Source organism: Podarcis gaigeae (genome assembly GCF_964106915.1).
Source record: "Podarcis gaigeae genome assembly, chromosome: 3".
NCBI lineage: Eukaryota > Metazoa > Chordata > Lepidosauria > Squamata > Lacertidae > Podarcis > Podarcis gaigeae.
The window spans coordinates 106,162,442-106,188,545 of NC_139680.1; the positions used below are offsets into that span (position 1 = coordinate 106,162,442).

At 42.9% G+C, this 26,104-nt stretch overlaps 1 protein-coding gene across 2 annotated transcripts; it reads right to left on the reverse strand.

Moving 5' to 3' along the window:
* On the reverse strand, window positions 1-26,104 carry GALM (galactose mutarotase). Of its 2 annotated transcripts, XR_014562769.1 has the most exons (8): window positions 25,766-26,104; window positions 20,932-21,086; window positions 16,326-16,532; window positions 5,440-5,521; window positions 4,644-4,785; window positions 3,286-3,460; window positions 1,827-2,603; window positions 1-1,787 (listed from the first exon to the last, which is right to left on the reverse strand). XR_014562769.1 is itself a non-coding variant. In XM_083733665.1 (7 exons), the coding sequence occupies exons 1-7, from the start codon at window positions 25,953-25,955 to the stop codon at window positions 2,526-2,528; spliced, it is 1,029 nt and encodes a 342-aa protein (XP_083589791.1). In that variant the 5' UTR covers window positions 25,956-26,104; the 3' UTR covers window positions 1-2,525. The 2 variants fall into 2 exon arrangements, 1 of the variants encoding a protein (XP_083589791.1); XM_083733665.1 differs by having other exon boundaries at window positions 1-2,603.

Below are 26,104 nucleotides of genomic sequence, written 5' to 3' on the forward strand. Positions count from 1 at the left end.
GTTTGAGGACTGTTTATCTTCACTGACAGCATAAATTGCATTTTAGCTTCCTTAGCAGGGCAAAATTGAGCTGTAATTGAGCAGAATCAAAATGGCAAAGGAAGATGCTGAAAACAAACTTCAATCTTACACCTTTATCAAACATACATGTCTCATCTGGAAATGCCATGCTGCTTAACTACAATGCCAGTATTGCATAAATTAGCTTCTAATCTAAAATTCATGGCTAAATATAACATACTAAACCTAAGGTTGAACAGAGAGTAACATCTGCTTAACTTCTATGACAGAACACATAGATGGGACTTGAGTGAGAAAGGGCTGAAACAATACCCATTAGTTAGATGAATAACTTCAGTTTTTGTTTTAAACTCTTGACATGGCTATATTTATGATACTAAATGAATATGCTGTTTCTGATAAATAAAAATGCTTAACATTTTCTAATCAAGAAAGTTGCATGCTCACTTTCACAATTGGCAATCCTTGTGATCTCAATTTTGAATTACTGTAAGCTATTTTACAAAAAAAATCTGTATAATCTTGCTGATTTAGGTTGTTTCAGTGATGTATACTCTACTAACCTTGAATTGATTGTCTGAATATTTCCTGCACAGAAGATAGTTTGTTACATACTATTTTCACTGAGTTTAGAATTTTGGAATAATAATAATCTAAAAATCAAAGTGGGCAAAGTTTATAAGATCAATTAAAAGTGTTAGTTGCCTAGTGCAGTACCAAACACCATCCTTAAATACAACCCATTTTCTAGTAAATTTTCCTACTCTGAGTAAACTCATGAGACAGGACTGACTTAGTAAACTCTGAAATTAATGATCCTATGAATAGGACTAAGTTGAATACAACCCAGTGGGCAGGATTCAACTAACCTGTCCCACCAGCAGGAGCTCTGCAGGTGCAGGCCTGAAAGAGTGAGTCCCCCCTCAAGGGTCAGGAGAACACACAGGGAGCAGCGGGAAGAATGGTTCTACCTGGCAAGCCAAAATGCTTGTGTTGATGTTTTTATTTTCAGCCAAAAGGCAAGCAGCAGTTGACAGACAAATCTGTATTCTCAATGCCAGAACAAAATACTTTCTCAGAGTTTGGACAGGGGCGCAGATGTTTTGTAGTGGGGGGAGACATAACAATAGATAAGGACCTTTATAACTCTTCCTGTTTAGTGTTCTTACCTTAAAGAACAGAACAAAACACCTTTGTCCCTGTATGAGTACAGAAAGGGCTGTGGGTGAGAGAGTGGCTTATGACAGGCTATGATTTATCATAAGCCTGTCTGTGATGTTCATTAGGGGTTGGGCCAAAGGTGAGATAGCTGGCTGTTCCTACATTCAGTTGTGCTGAGAACTACACAAAGATGGTTGTGCTGGGAATAGCATGCAGCCATCATGCAATGTCATCTATTAATACTGCAGGTCACATTGAACAGATTCCTGTTCAAAAATCCCCCATACCTCTTTAAGTTGCAGCAAAGGTCAGTCTACTGAAGTTCCTTCTTCCCATGCCAAATCAAGCACTCCATTAGATGCAGAAGCTTAATGCACACTGGTTTCACTTTGAAATGTTTAAAAAGTTTGCACATGAAGACAGACTTGCATTGAAGCAGGGAGTCGCCCCCCCCCCACTCTTCAGGTGCGTGCCAGGAATCTACAGCAGGGCCCCACCTGTATATAATAAGTCTCCAGTTTTTATGTAGCCTAAATAGTACCATGCATGTAGAAAAGAGGTAACAGCCTTGCTGGCTGATGGGTTTCCCATCAGTTACCTGGAAGCTTAATGGGAAGCACCCTGCCAACATACTAACAGCAAACGTAGGTACTGAATTAAGCCTATTTAGCATCACAAATGGCTTCTGAGAAACCAGCAATATAGGCATGTTTAGAGATACTTTTAGGTATGCAGAAGAAAATGGGAGCAGGATCTTCAGTACAGCTCACTGAGGACAATATGTTCAGTAGCCACTGCTGTTTGTCCTGTAGTGGAATAGAGAACCCAGAAAGGACATGTTGTCTGTACTGAACAGCAGCAGTTAACATTCCATTGCCATTGCCACTTGTCTATTTGTTAATGATTCAAAGCACTTCATTTGCATTCTCATTAATCCTTGCAACATTACTGAATTCCAAACCAATACAAGCTTTTAAACAACTCTTCACAGCTCTTGCATTTAGAGTTTATTTTAGACCCAATGCAAATGTAATACCTTTACCATTGCTAAGAAATTGGGGTGGGGAAGAACTGTGCCAACATCCTTAGCAATAGTATCTTGAAGTGAATTTACATTTTAACATGATTTATTTCTTCTATTTCCACCTGCCTTTGAACCAGTAAGCTCTCAAGGGGGCGGTGAGAGAGAAAGAAGGTTGCCTGTATAAAATCTTAAGTCTATGCAGGATGGTGTCAAGTAGACTTCTTGAGTACATGAAGACACATTTGATCCTAAAACGAACAGTCTAGAATCTTTGAAAACTAACTTGTTACAGATTGCTACAAAAAATCTTGGTCTTTGCTTAAGCTACAGAGAACTTGAAGCAAGTTGTGGTCTTGTATTCCTCTCCTGGGTGCAGCAGGCTATCTGGGAAATTAGGCTGTAAGAATAAAAAATAAAACTCAACATTTGTGCACTTATAGAAGAAAAATTGCTTGCATCTAGGGTTTTGTTTTATTGCATTTAGAACAAACCATTACAAAATTGGGAGTCAAATCCTTGCCAATCTACTGCAAATCATTCATATATACTAGCAGAACCTGATCTACCTTTGGCATGTAACCACAAGCTTTCTACACACATACATAGTATTCTTGAATTGGTTCACATTTTACTAATCAACTTTTGGTTTTTGAGCTTGCAATCATGTACATACTTAACTGAGTGTAAATTTATACTGTGAGCAGTTATGCCTAGGAATGCACTGTTAAGTCTTGAGAATGCAGAGAAATTGCAAGGAGCTGTGCCATTTTAGAGTGGCAAGGGATCACCTACTTTAATGTTTTGTTTATTGATCTAAAAAAACTTCCTATGCACAGAAAAGCAGCCTTGCTCTGCATAGCAAAATGTGATCTACCTGCAGTCAGAAATGAGATAATCACAGAATAGCTGTACCATGTGATTTCAGTGCTTATGCAGATCCACCCATTACTGATTTCTATGTTCTTCTGAGCATCCTCAAAATGAAATCTGCAATAAACCATTGAAGCTGAGCCCTAAGACAGTTTTGTGTAGCTTCTATTCTGTGTGGCCCCGTGGTCATATAAAACTTAAGAATGTACCTGGTTCACTGCATTTGGCCAGTTCTGTGTTTCCAGGCAGAAGCCAGAATGCTTGGGATACACACAGCCTCCTTTTCCCTTTAGAGTGCCATCTAAGAAATTCCCAGTGTAAAATTGAATCCCGGGCTGAGTTGTATAAACCTCTATCATTCTGCCACTAGGGGGATGGTGGGCTCTGTAAAAAGAAAGTCATCTGTTAATTAAATTTCTAGGAGTCTGTAGGCTTTTGGTACTCTGCATTTAGTTATGTGTAGTGGTAGCCAGCAGCTCTTAATAATAGATAGAGGCATGGGAAACAGCACTTGGGTGCAAGGAAGGGGCTGTGCAAATTTTAAAAGAAGTCACTTGGTCACATACTAAGATGCATTTGCCTTTTAGCTGTCTCTCTTTCCATAAATACATGATAATGCATCACATAATTCCAAGAGGCAACAAAATACTTATCTCCCTGATCAAGTTGTAGCCAGAGAGAACAGACTGTGGCCTTGGATCACATCCGTGCCATATCGAAAGTCACATTTAGCCACTTCAGTGGGTCCAGGCAGGGTGAGCATCATGTTGCCAAAGCTCACTAGCTGTGCTGGCTCAAGTTACTTATGTGTTATCGTAGTTCACAAGGTGGATTAAGAGCATCCTGCAATACCAGCCTTCCACAAGTGAAATTCGCAAGAGATCTGTGAAAACCTGAGCATGGTTCAAAGCAAAATACTGTAGCTTACTGTTAACACTTCCCCCAAATCCCGGGTGGGAAGGTATGGAAGTGTAAATTATATAAATCACACACTTTCCTCCACATTGTACACTTTTGGTCGTCTTACAGAATGGAACTTGGAGGACATCATTGTAATTATGTAATTGATTTGTCTAAATCACATCCATGGATGTCTATACTTTCAATCCTTGTCATTTATTAATTTATTTACTGTTTGTTGCCAAAATAGGCTTCTAAGCAATTTGCAAGTATGTAAATCAATTACACAAGCAATCTATACTATATATTAAAATCAACCTTAAACAAGACCAGAGCATTTTCTGTAGCAGCCCGAATGCTATGGAGGGTGATATCAGGTATCTGCCTGCTTTCTTCTAATTGGTGAAGTTATCCCAGTTGACCTTTGAAAACTGAAACAGGACTGCTTTCCATGTTTTACAGTGATTTTGTTGCCTTTTGTGGGGTATGGTTTTAATTAAATGTTTCGATGTTTCTATTGCTTTATTTTAAATCTGTAAAGCCCTATGATATATTTTATGAACAGCAGTGTATAAATACTTTTAAATAAACTGGGAGAAGGAAGAGCATGAAACACAATGTTTTGGTCAATATGCTGTCAAACAAAGGTGACAAACCAAACCTGTACCTCGCACAGAAGCATGTTTCTTTTGTCTGCTTCAGGCAAAAATTGTGGTCAAATCCTCCGAGCTGAACCTTCTGCAGGTGTTTTCCAAACTCCACTGGCTTTCTCAGATCAAAACCTGTATCCTGCACTGAAGCAATTTCTCCTAATGGAGAAAGGACAAAGAAAGGCAAAGAAACTACAGACATTTAGCAATCTTCCACAGCAACTCTTAAAAATGTGGACAGAACCAAGACGGACATCTGGAAACACCAAAAAGTCCACCACAGCAAGCAAACCACACAGAACAATTTAGTGTGGGATTCCCAAACCACAGGTGGTCTGAAAGGACATTGCCACCTTTCCCACTTAAACCAAGTATGGGGAGCCTGTAGCTCTCCAAATGCCAATCCTGGACCACTGTCCTACCATTAGGCAGAGTGAGGCAGCTGCCTTAGGCAGTAGATATGACGGGTGGGGATTGGACAGCTGTGAGTGTCACATGCCATGTTCTGTGTTTCCCTAAGTAAACTTCCCCCCCTTTCAATGTCAAATTAAGATTTAACCTCCATCTAGAACATAAGCAGTGCACTGCTGGGTTAGGTTAGCGGCCCATATAATTCAGAGTCCTGTTTTCACAGTGACCACCCACCTTGTGTTTTTATGGCATTGTTCCAGTTTTAGAAAAGCAAGTTGATTGACCACAGATTTGAACTCAGGGCTAGCACCCTACACTGTGGCCAGTTCTGCACAGTTGGCCACGACAGCTCCCTAGATAACATCTGTAGATCAACAGCATTCATCTTAAAAATCAACCAACCTGTGGGGATCTGGGTTTCATCCACTGGCAGGTAAGAATCTGCCTGTATAGTAAATTCATGGTCGTAGATATTGGGGGATCCCTGAAATATGAAGAGAGGAAAAAACCTCTGTTATATTAGAAAATAGAAAGACGGAATTTTACACCACCTTTGTTGTAAACACAGAGTTGTAGGTACCTCCGAATCACAATAATCACTTTACTGAATCAAGGCCAAATGTCAATGAAGACCAAGATCCATTGTTCCGGCATTTGGTCTCCAACAGTAACAACCCAGACTCACAAGAAGCATATACATGGGGGAGGAAGCAATGGAGTATCCTGGGAAAAGGTATGGCTGCCTGGAATTTGGAGCAGACATTCTGAGTGCTCCAAACTCTCCATATTTTGTAGGATTCAAATATGTAGTGGAAGTTTAGGTTTGTGCATTTAAAGTGGATTAAAATCTTCTGTTCCCCTAGTGCAACAAATCCCCTTTTATTTTTTAAAACAAAATTTGTGATTTTGACAAAGACAGGGAAATGCATTGCAAAGTGGAATGAACACGTGACAAACGGGAAGATGTGTAAACAACACACAAACAAATCAGAATGAATGCTCCCTAAAGGCTGAATAGTGTAAAAAGTAAAGTATAGTTGCCATACACTGCTGAGATATTCCAAAAATGAGGGGTGCTAAAAGGTTGTAACATGACATGGGGATTCAAATATATTTTGATTAAATTATATTAATTTTGTTTTTTTATATATAAATATTTATTAAGATTTTTATAAGAGAAAAGCATAAGTAACAAACAACATTGCTTATATCACACACAAAATTTCATAACTTGTTTGGACTTCCTCACATCTCCTGCTCCCACTTACATTGTTAAAAAGTTTTTCCAAGCAAATTATCATCTTGTTTACAATCTTATATCCACTCGTTTAAATATAATCTAATAGTTCTCCCAAAGGGTTTGTCTTTTAATCTCACTTATCATCTAATTCCAATCTAGTTTAGTGGTGGCCAATTATTTATGATCAAGCATCCTTCTTAACATTCAATCAAATTACAATATTTTTGTAAGTAAATTTTAAATTTCTTCCAATCTTCTTCAATCCTTTCTTCTCCCAGGTCTCGGATTCTGCCGGTCATCTCTGCCAGTTGCATATAGTCTATCAGCTGCATCTGCCATTCTTCCAGTGTGGGTAGATCTTGAATCTTCCAATTCTTGGCAATGAGTATCCTTGCTGCTGTTGTTGCATACATAAAAAATGTTCGGTCCTTCTTTAACACCTTCTGGCTGACAATACCCAGGAGGAAGGCCTCTGGTTTCTTAGTGAAGGTATACTTAAATACCTTTTTCAACTCATTATATATCATTTCCCAGAAGGCCTTCACTTTAGGGCAAGTCCACCAGAGGTGAAAGAATGTTCCTTCATTTTCTTTACATTTCCAACATTTATTATCAGACGAATGGTATATTTTGGCAAGTTTAACTGGGGTCATGTACCATCTGTATATCATTTTCATTACATTTTCCTTCAAAGCATTACATGCAGTGAAGTTCAGCCCAGTGGTCCACAACCTTTCTCAGTCCTCAAACATAATGTTATGCCCAATATCCTGTGCCCACTTTATTATAGCAGATTTAACCATTTCGTCTTGTGTGTTCCATTTTAACAGCAAGTTATACATTCTTGATAGTACCTTAGTCTTTGGTTCTAACAATTCTGTCTCCAACTTCGATTTCTCCACCTGGAACCCTAGTTTTTTTGTCATTTTTAAAAACTTCTTTAATCTGGGCGTAATGTAACCAGTCTCGCACTTTACCCTCCATTTTCTCCAAACTCTGCAATTTCCAGTTCTCACCGTCTTTTTCTAATATTTCCCAATATTTTGGCCATTTGGCCTCCATATTGGGTCTTTTTCGGGCCTTGGCTTCCAGAGGGGACAGCCACCTCGGAGTTTTGTTTTCCAATAAGTCTTTGTATTTTGTCCAGACATTAAATACTGCTTTCCTGACAATATGGTTCTTAAAGGCCTTATTGATCTTGACTTTGTCATACCATAAGTATGCATGCCAGCCAAAAGCATTGTTAAAACCTTCCAAGTCCAACACATCAGTGTCTTCAAGAAGTAGCCAGTCTTTTAGCCAGCAGAAAGCTGCGGCTTCATAGTACAGTTTTAAGTCTGGCAGGGCGAAGCCCCCTCTTTCTTTCGCATCAGTTAATATCTTAAACTTAATTCTGGGCTTTTTGCCCTGCCAGACAAATTTAGAGATATCTCTCTGCCACTTCCGGAAACACTCCGTCTTGTCCACAATTTGCAATGTTTGAAACAAAAACAACATCTTTGGCAATACATTCATCTTAATAGCAGCAATTCGGCCTAACAAAGAAAGCTTCAATTTTGTCCAACTGTCCAAGTCTCTCTTAATTTCAGACCAACATTTTTCATAATTATCCTTAAATAGACTCAGATTTTTTGCTGTTATGTTTACCCCTAGGTACTTTACTTTTTTAACCACAGTTAGTTCTGTTTCTCTCTGAAACCGTTCTGACTCTGTATCTGTCAAGTTTTTCCCCAACACCTTGGTTTTCTGTTTATTTAGTTTGAATCCCGCCACCCGACCAAAGTCTTGAATCAGTTGTAATACTCTTTTTGTACTAGATTCTGGCTCCTGCAAAGTCAAGACTAGGTCATCTGCAAAAGCTTTAAGTTTATATTGTTTCGCTCCGACCTGAATCCCTTGCACCAACCGGTCCCCTCTAATCCTATTCAAGAGCACCTCCAGGACCGAAATAAATAATAGAGGGGAAATCGGGCAGCCTTGTCGTGTTCCTTTTTCAATTTTAAACTCTTCTGTAACCACATTGTTAACTATCAATTTTGCCTTCTGTTCTGAGTATATTGCATCAATCCCATTCTCAAAACCCCGTCCCACTCCCATTTCTTTTAAATTTCCCTTCATAAATTTCCAAGAGATATTATCAAAGGCCTTCTCCACATCTATAAAAATTAACACTGCTTTTGTGTTTATGTTTGTTTGCAAAAGTTCCAGAATGTCAATGATGTTCCTTGTGTTGGCAAACATATGTCTACCTGGGAGAAAGCCTGCCTGGTCTTTATGAATTACTTCATTTAAAACTCTTTTAAGTCTGCTTGCCAAAATATCTGCGAATATTTTGTAATCCACATTTAAAAGGGAGATGGGATGATAGTTCTTGAGTTGTGTCTTCTCAATTTCCGATTTTGGTATCAATGTGATGAAAGCTTCCTTCCACGATTCCGGCGCCTTCTTTCCCTCCATAATTTCGTTACTGACCTCCATCAATGGTTGTATCAAATAATCTTTTAATGTCTTATAATACTTGGAGGTCAGGCCGTCTGGCCCTGGAGATTTGCCCAATTTCATGTTCTGAATGGCTTGTTCAATCTCTTGTCGTGTTATTTTGCTGTTCAGGAGTAATCTATTTTCTTGTGAAAGTTTTTTAAGTCCATTTTTTTCCAAAAATTGTTTAATCTCAGCCTCATCCTGCGGCCCTTGAGTATATAATTTTTTGAAATATTTCTGAAAACACTTTCTAATCTCCACGGGGTTCTGAATGTTTCTTCCTTCAATTTCCAAATTTGTGACTACATTTAACTTTTGTCTCTTCTTCAACTGCCAAGCCAGCAGTTTCCCACATTTATTTGCTGATTCAAAAGTTTTTTGTTTCATTAGTTTGATCTTCCATTCTATTTCCTGGTTCATCAGTTTAGAATATTGTGCCTGATGGAGTTTAATTTCTCTCAGAATCGGCTGTGACTTTGGATTCGATCTTAACTTCTTCTCTAACTCTTTAATTTTCTCCAAGATCTTGTCTTTCCTCTCATTTTGTGTTCTTTTTTTTACAGCATTCTGTTGTATCAAGAACCCCCTCATCACAGCCTTGCTTGCGTCCCAAATAATTCTTTTTTCCACCGTAGTGCTCATGTTTATCTCAAAATAGTCCTTCAAAACTTTTTGGGCCTTCTTAATAATCTCCTGATCTCTAAACAAATTGTCATTCATCTTCCATCTAAAGGAACCGGTTGGTAATAGTGTCATGTCCATTTTCAGTGCATTATGGTCGGAGCAGGTCTTTGGGCAGATTTCCACTTTCCTGACCTTGGGTGCCAGACCTCTAGTTATCCATATTTGGTCGATTCTTGTCCAATTCAGCTGGGCTTCAGAGAAGAATGTTCCTTCTTTTCCCAAGGGGTTCTTCGTTCTCCAAATGTCAATCCAGTCCATATTGTCTGTCATTTCAAAAAAGGTCTTTGGTAGTCTGCCATCTTTCATAACATTTTGGCTTTGTGACTTATCCATGTAAGTTGATACGACTCCATTCATGTCTCCCATCATAATGATGTTGTTATAGTCCAGATACTCCAGCATAGTCTCATGCAACTTCTTATAAAATTCCGATTTTCCTTCATTTGGTGCATAAATTCCTAATAGCAGAATCTTCTCTCCTTGATGTTGTATTTCGATTGCCAAAATTCTTCCATGTTCATCTTTAAATAGAAATTTAGGTGACAGGCTCTCTTTTGCATAAATCACCACGCCTCTCTTCTTTACTGTGTCTGAGGATATAAATTCCTGACCAAGTCTTTTGTTTATTAACACTTTTCTATGGAGCCTAGTCACATGTGTTTCTTGTAGGCAAATAATGTCCAATTGTTCCTTTTTTAATATATGAAAAATTTTCCTCCTTTTTTCCGGAATATTACAGCCATTTATGTTCCAACTCAACAGTTGCAGAGACATCCTGAATAAATCTGGTTATTTTTCTGGGGGTGGTACCTTGTTCGCTGGGTCTTCAGAATCCAAGGGTGCCGGTGCCTTTGGTGCTCCAGGCCCTGAGGGTAATTCAAGTCCTTTTTGAAGGTCCTCTCCGTACACGTTTAGAAATTTATCTCTATCTTCCAATGTTCTAATTTTAATCTTCTTCCCTCTGAAAGTAAAAGATAGTCCTTGAGGAAAGTCCCACCTGAAGATGATTGAGTTGCTCCTCAGCAGTCTTGCTAGTTCCAAATACTCAGATCTAAGATGCAAAAGTTGTTTAGGAATGTCCTTGTAAATTTCAATTCTTTTGTCCAAAATGACCAGTGACTTTCCGTAATGCAGGCCCAGAATCTTGTCCCTTTCCTCCTTTGATCTCAACGTTATCAAACAGTCTCTGTAAGTCTTCTTTGTAAGTCTTCCAAGCCTGAAAGCTGATACAATTTTAAAGTCTTTTTCTTCTAAGTTCCAGAACTTGGAAAATATTTTGGTCAAGAACTCAGCTAAGTTGTCTTCTTCCTCTTCTGGGACTGACCTTATCCTTAAATTAGTCTCCCTGTTCCGTAATTCAATCATAGAAAGGTAGGTCTGGTGTTCTCCTACTTGTTTACTGAGTGGTCTCACCTCTTTTTCTAGCTTTCCAAGTCTTTGGCTGGTATCTTCAGCCAATTTCCGATTTTCACCTGTAGCCTCCTTCAATTCTCCAATTGCTTGTGCATTCTTTGCCACTTGTCCAGTTAATCTATTTAGACATTCTGTGTTTTGGTCGATTTTAAATGTTTGCTCATCAGCTTTTTTATCCAAGGATTCAACTCTCTTATCCAAAGATTCCAATTTTTCATAGATTTTCTCTAAGATAGAAACAGTTGTTCCAGAGGCCATATCTTCCAATTGTAATTCCTCAGTTTCTCCTTCTCCTGCTCTTGGCAGGGATGCAGCTTCTTCCTCAGAAAGTAAAATAGGCACAGACGATCTACGTGGCTGTAAGGCTGTGGCTAAGGTTGTTTGTCTAGTTCTTACTCTATATTCCTTTTCTTTGGGCTCCTTTTCTTTAGGCTCCTTTTTTCTTGCACCACTCATTCCAAAGTTATCTAAAAGTCAAGGTCAGGCTGAGTTGTTTCCCATGGGAAAGAGACGGCCCAGATGGTAACAGTCAAACGGGAGGCCAGGAAAGAGAAAGTAAAACAATGCCACTGCTGTAAATTCCAAAACCTCTAGGGGGAGCTTAAAAAGTCTTTCGGGAAGAGATCAATTCCAATAAAGTTCATAAAATCAAAATCAAAATTAATGTCCAGGAACCTTCAAATAGTAAATTTTAGCAGAGTTGGTATTAAATAAACACAATGTCTCAAATAGTGCTTGCTGGTATTCCAAATGATGCCTCAAAGTAGCAATTCCAAACCCCCTCAGATTGTTTCCAAGTTTAAATGCAAAGTATCCAAATCTGCAGGCTGACTGCTACAGTTACTCAGGCAGTTCCAGCACCTGGGTTTTTAACTTAAGTTGTAATTCCAATAGAAGAAGATGTCACAGTCCAAATTAGAAATGCAAAATCCAATGCTTACAGTCCTATTCTGCTTCAAAGGAGGTTCAGTGGGTGCTCAGATCCATTAGGTTAAAAGTTCACTCTCTGCCTCCACTCCTCCTGCTCTTTGCTTTGAAGTTCAGTAGCAGCGGAAGACGGACTTCCTTTTTTTCGTCAATCCGCTTTCAGCCAAATTCCGTCGCTTTTTAAAACTTTAAAATTTTTGAAAGTCCTTATTACTCACGGATTGTTGCTTTCCGAAACGTAGATACCAGGAAGAAAGGTCAGCGCTCACCGGCAACAGCTTCGCGGCTTCGCTCCGTTGACTGCAGAGCGACCCTCAGCGCCGCTACCCCCTCCGCGATCCGGAGCCCCTTACGGGGTTCCTTCAACGTTTTGGGGGCAGCTCCTGGCGCCCGCCGGGTCCCAGGACCGCAGGATTCTGCCGCCTGCGGTTTTCCGGTGTGGGTCTCCGCTTCGCCATAGCGGACGACCCGTTTCCACGGAGCTTCCCTCTCCTGGTTAGAAGAGGGCAGCCATTACCGTTCGCGCCGCCTCCGGAAGAATATAATTTAGTTTTGCTTGCTAAGTAAAATGTGTGTGAAATTGCATTTGTTGTTTAGTCGTTTAGTCAAGTCCGACTCTTCGTGACCCCATGGACCAGAGCACGCCAGGCACTTCTGTCTTCCACTGCCTCCCGCAGTTTGGTCAAACTCATGCTGGTAGCTTCGAAGACACTATCCATCCATTTCATCCTCTGTCGTCCCCTTCTCCTTGTGCCCTCCATCTTTCCCAACATCAGGGTCTTTTCCAGGGAGTCTTCTCTTCTCATGAGGTGGCCAAAGTATTGGAGCCTCAGCTTCACGATCTGTCCTTCCAGTGAGCACTCAGGGCTGATTTATTTAAGAATGGATACGTTTTATCTTCTTGCAGTCCATGGGACTCTCAAGAGTCTCCTCCAGCACCATAATTCAAAAGCATCAATTCTTCGGTGATCAGCCTTCTTTATAGTCCAGCTCTCACTTCCATGCATCACTACTGGGAAAACCATAGCTTTTACTATATGGACCTTTGTTGGCAAGGTGATGTCTTGACTTTTTAAGATGCTGTCTAGGTTTGTCATCGCTTTTCTCCCAAGAAGCAGGCGTCTCTTAATTTCGTGGCTGCTGTCACCATCTGCAGTGATCATGGAGCCCAATAAAGTAAAATCTCTTACTGCCTCCATTTCTTCCCCTTCTATTTGCCAGGAGGTGATGGGACCAGTGGCCATGGTCTTCGTTTTTTGATGTTGAGCTTCAGACCATATTTTGCACTCTCTTCTTTCACCCTCAATAAAAGGTTCTTTAATTCCTCCTCACTTTCTGCCATCAAGGTTGTGTCATCTGCATATCTGAGGTTGTTGATATTTCTTCCGGCAATTTTAATTCCGGCTAGGGATTCATCCAGCCCAGCCTTTCGCATGATGAATTCTGCATATAAGTTAAATAAGCAGGGAGACAAAATACAGCCTTGTCGTACTCCTTTCCCAATTTTGAACCAATCAGTTGTTCCATATCCAGTTCTAACTGTAGCTTCTTGTCCCACATAGAGATTTCTCAGGAGACAGATGAGGTGATCAGGCACTCCCATTTCTTTAAGAACTTGCCATAGTTTGCTGTGGTCGACACAGTCAAAGGCTTTTGCATAGTCAATGAAGCAGAAGTAGATGTCTTTCTGGAACTCTCTAGCTTTCTCCATAATCCAGCGCATGTTTGCAATTTGGTCTCTGGTTCCTCTGCCCCTTCGAAATCCAGCTTGCACTTCTGGGAGTTCTCGGTCCACATAATGCTTGAGCCTTCTTTGTAGAATTTTAAGCATAACCTTGCTAGCGTGTGAAATGAGTGCAATTGTGCGATAGTTGGAGCATTCTTTAGCACTGCCCTTCTTTGGGATTGGGATGTAGACTGATCTTCTCCAATCCTATGGCCACTGCTGAGTTTTCCAAACTTGCTGGCATATTGAGTGTAGCACCTTAACAGCATCATCTTTTAAAATTTTAAATAGTTCAGCTGGGATACCATCACTTCTACTGGCCTTGTTATTTGCAGTGCTTTCTAAGGCCCATTTGACTTCACTCTCCAGGATGTCTGGCTCAAGGTCAGCAACCACACTACCTGGGGTATACAAGCCATCCATATCTTTCTGGTATAATTCCTCTGTGTATTGTTGCCACCTCTTCTTGATGTCTTCTGCTTCTGTTAGGTCCTTGCCGCTTTTGTCCTTTATTATGGTAATCTTTGAACGAAATGTTCCTTTCAGATCTCCAATTTTCTTGAACAGATCTCTGGTTCTTCCCATTCTGTTGTTTTCCTCTATTTCTTTGCATTGCTCGTTTAAGAAGGCCTTCTTGTTTCTCCTTGCTATTTTTTGGAAATCTGCATTCAATTTCCTGTATCTTTCTCCATCTCCCTCGCATTTTGCTTGCCTTCTCTCCCCCGCTATTTGTAAGGCCTCGTTGGACAGCCACTTTGCTTTCTTGCATTTCCTTTTCATTGGGATGGTTTTTGTTGCTGCCTCCTGTATAATGTTGCGAGCCTCCATCCATAGTTCTTCAGGCACTCTGTCCACCAAATCTAAATCCTTAAACCTGTTCCTCACTTCCACTGTGTATTCATAAGGGATTTGACTTAGATTGTATCTTACCGGCCCAGTGGTTTTTCCTACTTTCTTCAGTTTAAGCTTGAATTTTGCTATAAACAGCTGATGATCTGAGCCACAGTCAGCTCCAGGTCTTGTTTTTGCTGACTGTATGGAGCTTCTCCATCTTTGGCTGCAGAGAATATAATCAATCTGATTTCAATGCTGCCCATCTGGTGATGTCCATGTGTAGAGTCGTCTCTTGTGTTGTTGGAAAAGAGTGTTTGTGATGACCAGCTTGTTCTCTTGACAGAACTCTATTAGCCTTTGCCCTGCTTCGTTTTGATCTTCAAGGCCAAACTTGCCAGTTGTTCCTTTTATCTCTTGATTCCCTACTTTAGCATTCCAATCCCCATATAATGAGAAGAACATTATTCTTTGGTGTCATTTCTATAAGGTGTTGTAAGTCTTCATAGAATTGGTCCATTTCAGTTTTTTCAGCACCAGTAGTTGGTGCATAAACTTGGATTACTGTGATGTTAAAAGGTCTGCCTTGGATTCGTATCGAGATCATTCCATCATTTTTGAGATTGCATCCCAGTACAGCTTTCGCCACTCTTTTGTTGACTATGAGGGCCACTCCATTTCTTTTGCGGGTTTCTTGCCCACGGTAGTAGATATGATGGTCATCCGAACTGAATTCACCCATTCCTGTCCATTTTAGTTCACTGATGCCCAGAATGTCAATATTTATTCTTGCCATCTCATTTTTGACCACATCCAACTTACCCAGGTTCATGGTTCTTACATTCCAGGTTCCTATGCAATATTTTTCTTTACAGCATTGGACTTTCCTTTTGCTTCCAGGCATATCCACAACTGAGCGTCCTTTCAGCTTTGGCCCAGCCGCTTCATCAGCTCTGGATCTACTTGTACTTGTCCTCCGCTCTTCCCCAGTAGCATGTTGGACGCCTTCCGACCTGAGGGGCTCATCTTCCAGCGTCTTAACTTTTATATGCCTGTTGTCTTTGTCCATGGAGTTTTCTTGGCAGGGATACTGGAGTGGCTTGCCGGTTCCTGCTCCAGGTGGATCACGTTTGGTCCAAACTCTCCATTATGACCTGTTCATCTTGGGTGCCCTGCTTGGCATAGTTCATAGCTTCTCTGAGTTATTCAAGCCCCTTTGCCACGGCAAGGCAGTGATCCATGAAGGGGGTGAAATTGCATAGTGATCAAGTGATATAATCCCTTCTTGCCAAGTCGGCAAGTACATGGCAGTCATTTTTAATGATCACTATGCAATTTCACTAAAAGTTATTATTATTATTTATTACTTAACATTACCTGACAACTCAGAACCTAAAATTAAAATTCTTTGATTTTCCGAAAACAGTTTATGTGCTTGTTCACCAAATATAGATTTACCCAGCTAAATGTTATACAAGCACAACAATAATATCAGATTTTAATTCTTCACATGCAATAGCATATTTTTAAGACCTCTCACTGAATAAATTTGCAAAAATTAAGTTTTGCCCCCTAAAATGACACGCCCTAAACTAAGTAGTACAGAAACGGTCTTAAATAAAATAAATAATGGGGTGCCTTCTCCCAAACGTTCCTCCTTGTTGTTCAGGGGAGCCCAAAGTTCAGGGGACTGAAGCCTCTCACCCTGTTCCATTACTTAGATATGTACAACCGACTTGGCAAGAAGGGATTATATCAGGCAAGAAAAGAACTAATAACCCTTTGGACACTTTTGTAGCAGAAGTGGAAACGTGTGGGGCTCCAGATGTCATTGGGCTCCAATTCCCATCAGTCCCCAGGCAGCATGACCAATTAGCGGGGATTATGGGAGTTGTAGTCCAACATCATCTGAAGGAACACAGGTTCCCGCCGAATCCTGTTCTATAGGATGTTCCAGAATAGAAGAGCCAAACAGAGCTGCCTTACCTGGCCTGCAAGATTGAAGTACGCATGGTTTGTCAGATTGACTGGCGTGGTCTTACTGCTTTGAGCTCTGTAGCTGATTGTTAGCTCCCCATCCTTGAGAGTATACGTCACCCAGACTTTCAGCTCACCAGGATATCCCTCTTCACCATCTGGACTTACTCTGAAAAACCGTACGCCATCTGGCAGCACTTCAGGTTCCCAGATGGCCTGCAATACAATTTCATTAATGGTATTTTTTTTTAAATCACATTGGCTAGAGTCCAGCTACTAGACTGATGTACCTGGATGAGTATGTGTGCCAAAAGATTACACATGACAACCATGGATCACTTCCAGGATTCAAAATATTTAAATCGGTTTTTCCCAAGCTTGGGCTTTCAGTTGTTTTCAGACTACAATTCCCATCATCCCTGACCACTGGTCTTGCTAGCTAGGGATGATGGGAGCTGTAGTCCAAAAAACAGCTGGAGACCCAAGCTGGAGAAACACTAATTTAAATGAACTTTGAAGTGCTTCCCACCCTCCCTCTGTTAAACAGCTCACCTGGGCAACTGGTCACCCATGTTGTCTGCTTGCTTGCCTGCTGTTCTGTTGTCATGCTGCCATTGGGACTGCAGCATGATGATAGCCTTACATTTTTATGTATATAGGAAGATATACACACATGTAATACACACTATATAGTAAGCTTGGTGAGAGACGGTGATTCATACATAAAACAGCCTTCCTCAAACTTGTGCCTTCCATATGTTTTGGACTACAACTCTCAACACCTCCAGCCAGCATATGATAAGGATTATAGGCCAAAGTAGGGACACAGGTGGCACTGTGGGTTAAACCACAGAGCCTAGGGCTTGCCGATCAGAAGGTCAGCAGTTCAAATCCCTGCGACGGGGTGAGCTCCCGTTGCTCGGTCCCTGCTCCTGCTAACCTAGCAGTTCGAAAGCACATCAAAGTGCAAGTAGATAAATAGGTACTGCTCCGGCGGGAAGGTAAACGGCGTTTCCGTCCACTGCTCTGGTTCGTCAGAAGTGGCTTAGTCATGCTGGCCACATGACCTGGAAGCTGTACGCGGCTCCTTCGGCCAATAAAGCGAGATGAGCGCCGCAACCCCACAGTCAGCCACGACTGGACCTAATGGTCAGGGGTCCCTTTACCTTTTATAGCCCAAAGCAGCTGGTGCACACCAGGTTGTTGAAGGCTGCTGTAAAATTTCTTAAGCCTCAGCACCTAGGAAAGGATTATTCCAAACAAAAGCATGTGTTTCCTGTGCTGGTTAACTGGAGGCATGAATGGGCAGTCTATTACAAAAATCTAACTGTTCCACCACGATGTCAACACAGAGCGGGCCACAGAAATAAGGCAACACTACAGCACAGTTAGCATAAAGGATCTTCACAGCTCAAACCCATTATGGTGTAGTGGTTAAGAGTGGTGGACTCGTAATCTGGTGAACTGGGTTTGATTCCCCGCTCCTCTACATGCAGCTGCTGGGTGACCTTGGGCTAGTCACACTTCTCTGAAGTCTCTCAGCCCCACTCACCTCCCAGAGTGTTTGTTGTGGGGGAGGAAGGGAAAGGAGAATGTTAGCCGCTTTGAGACTCCTTAGGGTAGTGATAAAGCAGGACATCAAATCCAAACTCTTCTTCTTCTTCTTCTTCTGTAAGGTTGTAATTCTGGCCGGTTGGTGTCCATCAGAGATGGGAACACAGGTGGGAGAAAATGATTAGGAAAATGTGTCCATGTACTGAAGCAGCCAAAGATCTATTCTTAAGTTTGTTCTTAAAAGGAAGGATGACAGCTCAGTGGTAGAACATCTGCCCTGCACATAGAAGGCTGCAGGTTCAATCTCCTGGCATCTCAAGGAGTCTTGTCTGAAACCCTGGGGAGCCACTCCCAGTCAGTGTCAACAGTACTGAGTTAGGAGGACCTGTTATCTGTCTCACTGTAAGGCAGATTCCTAAGTTATATGCTTTCATTAGGCAATCTGTTTTCATTTAGGGTTGTCATATTTCAGAAAACCAGGACAACCGGAAAGTTGAGCTTTTTTTTTTTTTTTAAAGGAAACTACCATAATGGTTGAGCTCTTTTTAAGAAAACCAGAAAGTTGTTGAACTTTTCTTTCTTTTTTACAAAAACATGAGTTCTTGACTGAAGATCCAAGACAAAGCGCCACCTTTTGGAAATTCCCCCCAGACATCAATTCCACATTTGAAATCCCAGTTATGTCGGACATACGCCAGCCCAAATTAATTATTTTTGTTGCTGGCATCCAACTGTCTTGAGAGACAATGGAGACAATAGATGTTTCTATTTTGTTTAATGTATGTAGGGTTTGGTGTCAGCGTTGCTTGTGCTGTTCACTTGTGTTCCATTGGTGGTGAGAGAGGTTGGGGTTGGCCTAGGGTGTGAGTGGGGTGGGTGGGTGTTTTGGATCAGGTTAGCCATATTGATTTGTATGCTGTTGGTGGATTATTGACATTGTCTTGTTGGGCTGTGTATGTGATAAAGGGGAGCCATACCGGGGTGAAGGCGTCTTCTTCCAGAAACAGTCTTCTTGACCTCTGAACCCACTCTTGGTCTCATCTGCTCAGTCTGCCAGAGCCTGTTTTTGCATGTTGGGGGAAGTCCTTAACTCTCCAAGGACTTGAGACCACCAGAGGTACTACCCCTCCCCTAACACCCCATGCACCCCAAATTAATGATACTCATATCTGTTTTAAAAGATTAGAAAGCTTTGACTGGAACTGGAATAAATAAAACAAGCAAAGATAATTAAGCAACCAAACCAAGTGTGAAGAAGGAAGCAAAACCTGTGCCTGGAAACATCAAAGAGATATGATCACCGTCATCAGTGTTATTGCAAACAAATTGGGTGGATCCTTATGTCAGCCAGCCATAGTTCTATAAAAAGCTAAAACCACCACTGAGTTTAGAAGCATATCTATATCTATAGCTTTGCTTCCTGCAGAGCTCAGGCCAATGCTGGGTCTCCTCATCAGAACAGTCTCAAATTACACAGGAAATAGTTACCGCAGACAAGACATCTAGCCTCAAATTGGTCAAACAGAAAAACTCACATGTTGATTTCATTACTTCTCTTTGATATTTTTCTGTTCAGATATAATTACTATTCTGTATACTAATCCTGCTATTTATGAATGAGGAATCTGTGGCCCTGGAGATATTGTTAGACTACTAACTGCTCCCATCACGCTAGTGGTCCCTTCCAACTCTGATTCTCTGCCTGACCATTGGTCTTGCTGGCCTGGGGCTGATGGGAGTTGGAGTTCAACAACATCTGGAGGGTCACAGGTTCCCCATCGCAGCGCTAAAGTGTGCTATAACTTGCCCAGTTTTTGCCTTTCTTTGGGAGTGACTCTTTCCCTCTTCCATTCCGGTTACGATCACAGCAGTCTTTTAACATCAGTAAAGGAGGATCCTTTCTCAGAGTCTTCTCTTTTCAGGAAGACTCTGAGAAAGGTCCAAGCCTCACTTCAGAGGAAGAAAGGAAATAATTGGGAGTTCACAGAAGTTTCTGCACGCTGAAGTGAACTTCCCATAAGTCTCTGGTCAGGGCCGTCTTACCCATAGAGGCTAGAGTGCGGGGTGCCAGGGCGCCAAGTTCTGGAGGGCGCCAGGGAAGAGGCAGAGGCTGGACACGGTGTATCCTGGCATCAGCTCGCCGCCCTCGCCCACCTCCACCATGCTGCACCAAAGCAGCGCAGTGTCCAGAGCCTCCGTCTGCTGTGGCCACTGTGGCACGAAGTGGCCAGCTGAGCCGGGAGGCACCATGTCCAGTTTCCGCCTCTTCGCCGCCGGAGGAGCTGCCCTCCAGCCACTGCCCGCCTCCTCCAGCCCTGCCGGCAGTGCCATCCTCCCTAAAAAAACCTCTGAGAAATGGGGGGGGGGAGGGGCACCAGAGGGAGCTTTGCACCACAGTGCCGGATATGCTTACGTCGTATGCTCTGACTCTGGTTGGCCACTAAGAGAAGAGAATGCCAGTCTAGACAGATCTTTGTTTTTATCCAGCAACTTAATGTTCTCACCTTACCTGAATATGTCACCATGCCCTGATAATAAATACAGTCGAGCCTTGATTCTCAATTTAATTCCGTTCCGGAAGCCCGTTTGGGCTTCCGAAATGTTCAAAAACTGAGGCACAGCTTCTGATTGGTGCAAGAGCTTTTTGCACTCAGTGGACGCAGTGTTGCACGTTCGGGTTCAAAAAAATGTTCGAGAACAGAAGTATTTCCTTCCTGGTTTTCTGTGTTCGGGAGCCAAAACGTACATGGGAGGGGTTCGGGAACCGAGGTTCCACTGTACAGTGGTACCTCGGGTTACATACGCTTCAGGTTACATACGCTTCAGGTTACAGACTCTGCTAACCCAGAAATAGTACCTCGGGTTAAGAACTTTGCTTCAGGATGAGAACAGAAATCATGCTCTGGCAGCACAGCAGCAGCAGGAGGCCCCATTAGCTAAAGTGGTGCTTCAGGTTAAGAACAGTTTCAGGTTAAGAACGGACCTCCAGAACGAATTAAGTACTTAACCTGAGGTACCACTGTACTGACATTGTTATTCACTTGAGCATAAACACATTTACCTTATCGAAACCTTTCTTTCCTCCATGCAGACTGTTGGGTCCGTTGTTGATGGCTAATTGATACTCGACTCCTTCCACTGTAAATTTCCCTCTGGCAATTCTATTAGCAACCCGTCCAACGACAGCTCCAAAGTAGGGGTGCTTGTTGGTGTACCCTGGCCAATAAAAGAACATGTACAGCAGCCTTAGATTTATAAGGTCAATACATTTCAATGCTCAACATTGGAAGCTAGCTAGAGCTTTCATTTATTCTATTTTTAAAGGAGGGGCAGTTAACTGTACCCCTGACCAAATCTTCCTTCATCCAGTAATCCCTTAGGAAAGGAGGGCCCCAAACTCCACCAAGTGAAGGCATATCATATCCATTCACTCCAATGGAAGAAACACAGCCATATCTGACACAGCTCCTCCCATCTTAATTAAAATTAGTAAGAACTGGAAGTCTGTGAGGCTGTGTGGTCATGCCGGCTAAGTTCCACACTGCTGCAGGTGGCATGCCTCTGGAACTCAGTTGCTGGGAAGAAGTGGGGAGAGTTTGGTTGCACTCAGGGAGCATACGATTGCTCCCCAAGCCTTGTGCCTTTTAACAGCCTGAATTTGGGGTTCTGTTGCTGAAAGGTCTCCTGCAGGAAGATCAGGGTGTCCCCTCTTCAGTGCGCTTTCTCCCCTGGCTTGCTTGACAACAGATGACAGCAATACAGTGGACGCTCGGGTTGTGAACGTGATCCGTGCGGGAGGCACGTTCACAACCCACAGCGCCGAGTCTGTGCACGCGTGGGTCGTGATTCAGTGCTTCTGCACATGCGTGAGTGCCAAAACCCGGAAGTAACCCATTCCGGTACTTCTGGGTTCAGCGCAGTGCGCAACCCATAAACACACAACCTGAAGCATCTGTAACCCGAGGTACAGTGGTACCTCTGGATGCGAACGGGATTTGTTCCGGAGCCCCGTTCATATCCTGAGTAGAACATAACACGTATTGTGCGTCTGTGCATGTCGCATTTCGCCACTTCTGCACATGCGTGTGATGTCATTTTGAGTGCCTGTGCATGCATGAGTGGCAAAACCCGGAAGTAACGCGTCGCCACAGAGCATAATCTGAAAACACTCAACCTGAAGCATATTTAACCCAAGGTATGACTGTACACTATTTCATGGGGGCAGGGGAGAGAGAAAGGAATCAGTAGTGATCTATGCAGCATTGTGTGGGGATAAAAAACTGACTGAAAGCTCTGCTCTACAGATCATGGAACAACTGAACAGAAACAAAACCGAGCATAAAGACTAATTAACCTTAAAGCAAAGTCATCCACCCACTGGCAGGGTCAAGAGGAACAAAGGAGCACTGCTTCATTTCAGTTGGTGGCGGGGGGCGGGGGGGCGGGAATGCAGAAGCCAATACACAGTCTCCAAGCCCACAGAATCTAGAAGCAGCTATAAAATAATGGATTGCTGGAGGAAAGGTAACCAGTGTTTATTTCTGCACCCAGCTTCCCACAGACTTAATGTCTAAAGCCATGGGTAGGCAAACTAAGGCCCGGGGGCCGGATCTGGCCCAATTGCCTTCTCAATTCGACCCGCGGACGGTCCAGGAATCAGCATGTTTTTCCACGAGTAGAATGTGTGCTTTTATTTAAAATGCATCTCTGGGTTATTTGTGGGGCTGGCCTGGTGTTTTCACATGAGCAGAATGTGTGCTTTTATTTAAAATGCATCTCTGGGTTATTTGTGGAGCATAGGAATTCGTTCATTCCCCCCCCCCAAAAAAAAATACAGTCCGGCCCCCCACAAGGTCTGAAAACTTTGCTGACCCCTGGTCTAAAGCAGTGGTTCTCTGCCCTGGGGTGCCTTGAATGATGGTCAGGGGTGCCACGGGCAACACTGGCCTCTGTCCCTCTTTCCTTCCCGCCCCACTCTGATGCCCTCTCACGTCTCTGCTATCCAAAGGCTTGCACAGCTGTTTATTGCAGCAGCCCTGGCTATAAGCTCTGTAGGAGACAACTCTCTTTGCATGGGGGTGGGGTCAGCTCAGTGACCAGGGACAGCAGCAGCTGCCCAGACGACTTCCAAGGAGAGGGGAGAGGAGAGGAGGCTGAGGACACACTCCACAAGGGAGGGTGTATGAAAAGGGTGAGAGGCTGCCAGCTCTGCAGGCAAGGGGGGACATAGCTGGGCTCCTGAGCCCCACAGGGGTGCTGAAGAAAGAGTGTAGTCGGTTAAGGGAGCCGTGGACTCAAAAGGGTTGAAAACCTCTGATCTAAAGCATTCAGCAGCAGCTAGTCAAGGTTATGTAACAGTGGAAGCACTCAACCCTTAGATTATCTGATCTCTGAAGAAGAACATGAAAAATGCTGATTGGTAACTGAGGGGGGCAGGAGGAATGGTGGCAGTTCTGAGAACCAGGGACGACTGACAGATATTCATACTCTTCTCTACAGCTATGTTTCTACTTGTATGGAAGTCTACTTGCAGATCAGTTTTATTATCTCATGCCTGGGAACCTGTTCATTATTCAGTCAGTTATCCTGACCCCTGAATAAATTTCAACCTCTGATTTATGTACATGCTTAGAAGGACAATTGGAAGTCAAAGGCAGACAAATTGTAAACTCTGGCCCTTCCTCCAGGGACACCTGCAAGTTGTTTTCCCCTCACACGGCAATTCTGGAAAGGAAGGTTAGGATAAGGCCACATTCACAACAACACATTTAAAGCAATGTGACAGCAGTTCAAACATTAATGGTTCCCCCAAAGAACTGTGGGAGCTATAGTTTGTTATGGATGCTGAGAGTGGTTAGAAGACCCCCCCATATTCCTGTCCCAGAGCTACGATTCCCAGAGCTTCATGTGAAGATGGATTGATTGTTAAACCACCCTGGGAACTGTAGCTCTGGGAGGAAAACAGGGGTCTCCTAACAGTTCTCAGCACCCTCAATGTCAAAATGGAGGTTGGCTGCTGAATCTCTGATGGGCGCATGTTCCACAGCATGGGACCGGCAACATTAAATGCCTGACTTCCAGTGTATCTGTCAACCTAATGGTTCATGCAGCAGTGTCTTCTCCATTCCCTGCAGATAGAGAGAAATAGTGGGATCATGCCCACTGGCTCTGCCCCACATACTGTACACCCTACTGGCCCCACCCTCAATGCCTGTTTGTTCAGCAGAACATATGCAAAGGGTCGCACAGAATTCTACACACACAGGCACCTCTTTGTGTATATTTTGGCAACCAAATGTGCAGTACTTGGGCGCCAACAGCAGGAATTATTTCAAGGGACAGGTGGTAAACCTCTGACTGTGCTATACCACTTCAGTTGTAAAGGTAAAGGGACCCCTGAGCATTAGGTCCAGTCACGGCCGACTCTGGGGTTGCGGCGCTCATCTCGCTTTATTGGCTGAGGGAGCCGGCGTACAGCTTCCAGGTCATGTGGCCAGCATGACTAAGCCGCTTCTGGCGAACCAGAGCAGCGCACGGAAACACCGTTTACCTTCACGCTGGAGCGGTACCTATTTATCTACTTGTACTTTGACGTGCTTTCAAACTGCTAGGTGGGCAGGAGCAGGGACCAAGCAACGGGAGCTCACCCCATAGCGGGGATTCGAACCACTGACCTTCTGATCGGCAAGTCCTAGGCTCTGTGGTAGTGGGTGACTTATCCAAAAAGCTCCCTCCACAAGGAAAGTTAGAATGTCAGGAAGAACACAAGACTGAATCCCTTCAGAGTCCCTTCTACTTTTCTAGATGCATGGACTTATTTATTCCTTTAGGGTTGAAGCAGCATTTAATCCTGTGGGCTGCAATGTGATACACTCCAGATTTCAACGTTTGCCTGTTAAAAGCAGGCTTAAATCTGTAAATATAATTATCCATATTTGTTTTAAAAAATGAAATATGCCTGTAATCTAGGCACTTTGGCTGGGATGGAAGATATTGCATATCTGTTTAGCTGTAAATGTGCAAACACCCATTCCCCCCCCCCCGGGGGGTGGGGAAGAAACTGGAATGGGGAAACAGTGGTTCCCAACCCTTTCCCCTGCTGCTTCCTCCCCCCACCCTCACAAAACTGCAGGTCAAAAAAGGGGGAGCATTAGGAAACGAATTTTGTGTACACCACTTATAATACTGCAATCAAATGAACATATAGTGGTACCTCAGGTTAAGTACTTAATTCATTCCAGAGGTCAGTTCTTAACCTGAAACTGTTCTTAACCTGAAGCACCACTTTAGCTAATGGGGCCTCCTGCTACTGCCGCGCCGCCGGAGCACAATTTCTCTTCTCATCCTGAAGCAAAGTTCTTAACCTGAAGCACTATTTCTAGGTTAGCGGAGTCTGTAACCTGAAGCGTATGTAACCCGAGGTACCACTGTACTTCCTTGGAAGTAAGCTCCACTGAACCGTTTAACTTCTGAGTTAACATTTGTTTGTTTCACAGCTTCTGCTTTTTTCTCTCCAGGTAATGCATCCTACATTTAAAGCACGTGGCTTTCTGCAAACAACCCCAGAAACTGTAGTTTACCCCCCCCCCCCGAGTTAAAATGCCCAGCACTTTTATCAAACTAATGTACAGTTCTCAATATCATTGGGGGGGGGTAGTTATTTGCGACTTAAAAGCTTTACTTGTTCTTTTATGCTCCATTGCAAAACTATGGTACTAAAAAGCAGTGATGAAGCTTGAACGTTTTTCAGCTTGGATGTACAGGGCTACTTATATTACAGCACCACCAAAGCTGGGTGGGTTTCAATAAAATAAATCAGAGGTTGCACTGGAAACATATTCTGCCTCAGGTTTCTTCTGTGGAATAAACTTTCAAGAAAGTTAATTCAAACCCACCTTCCAAATGATCAAAGCCTAGAACAATATCTGAGAATTTTCCATCTTTGTCTTTAGTCTCCAACGCGGTGATTATGCAGCCCAAGGAGATAATTTCCACTTTTACCGTGCTGGATCTGAGCAGGAATTTTTCCACAGCCCCTCCGCCAAGCTGCCATTCCCCAAATTTCTCTCTCTTCACTTCTGTCATTGCTCCCCACTCGCCCCCTCCCACGAAGCTAGTTTGCAAAGGGAGAGACACCAACACAGACGGATAAGAAAGAATCAGAGGAACACTAGGGGGGGAAAGGACTTTGCCCAAAGGGGTTTTACCAACAATCAGAATCACGTGACACGTGC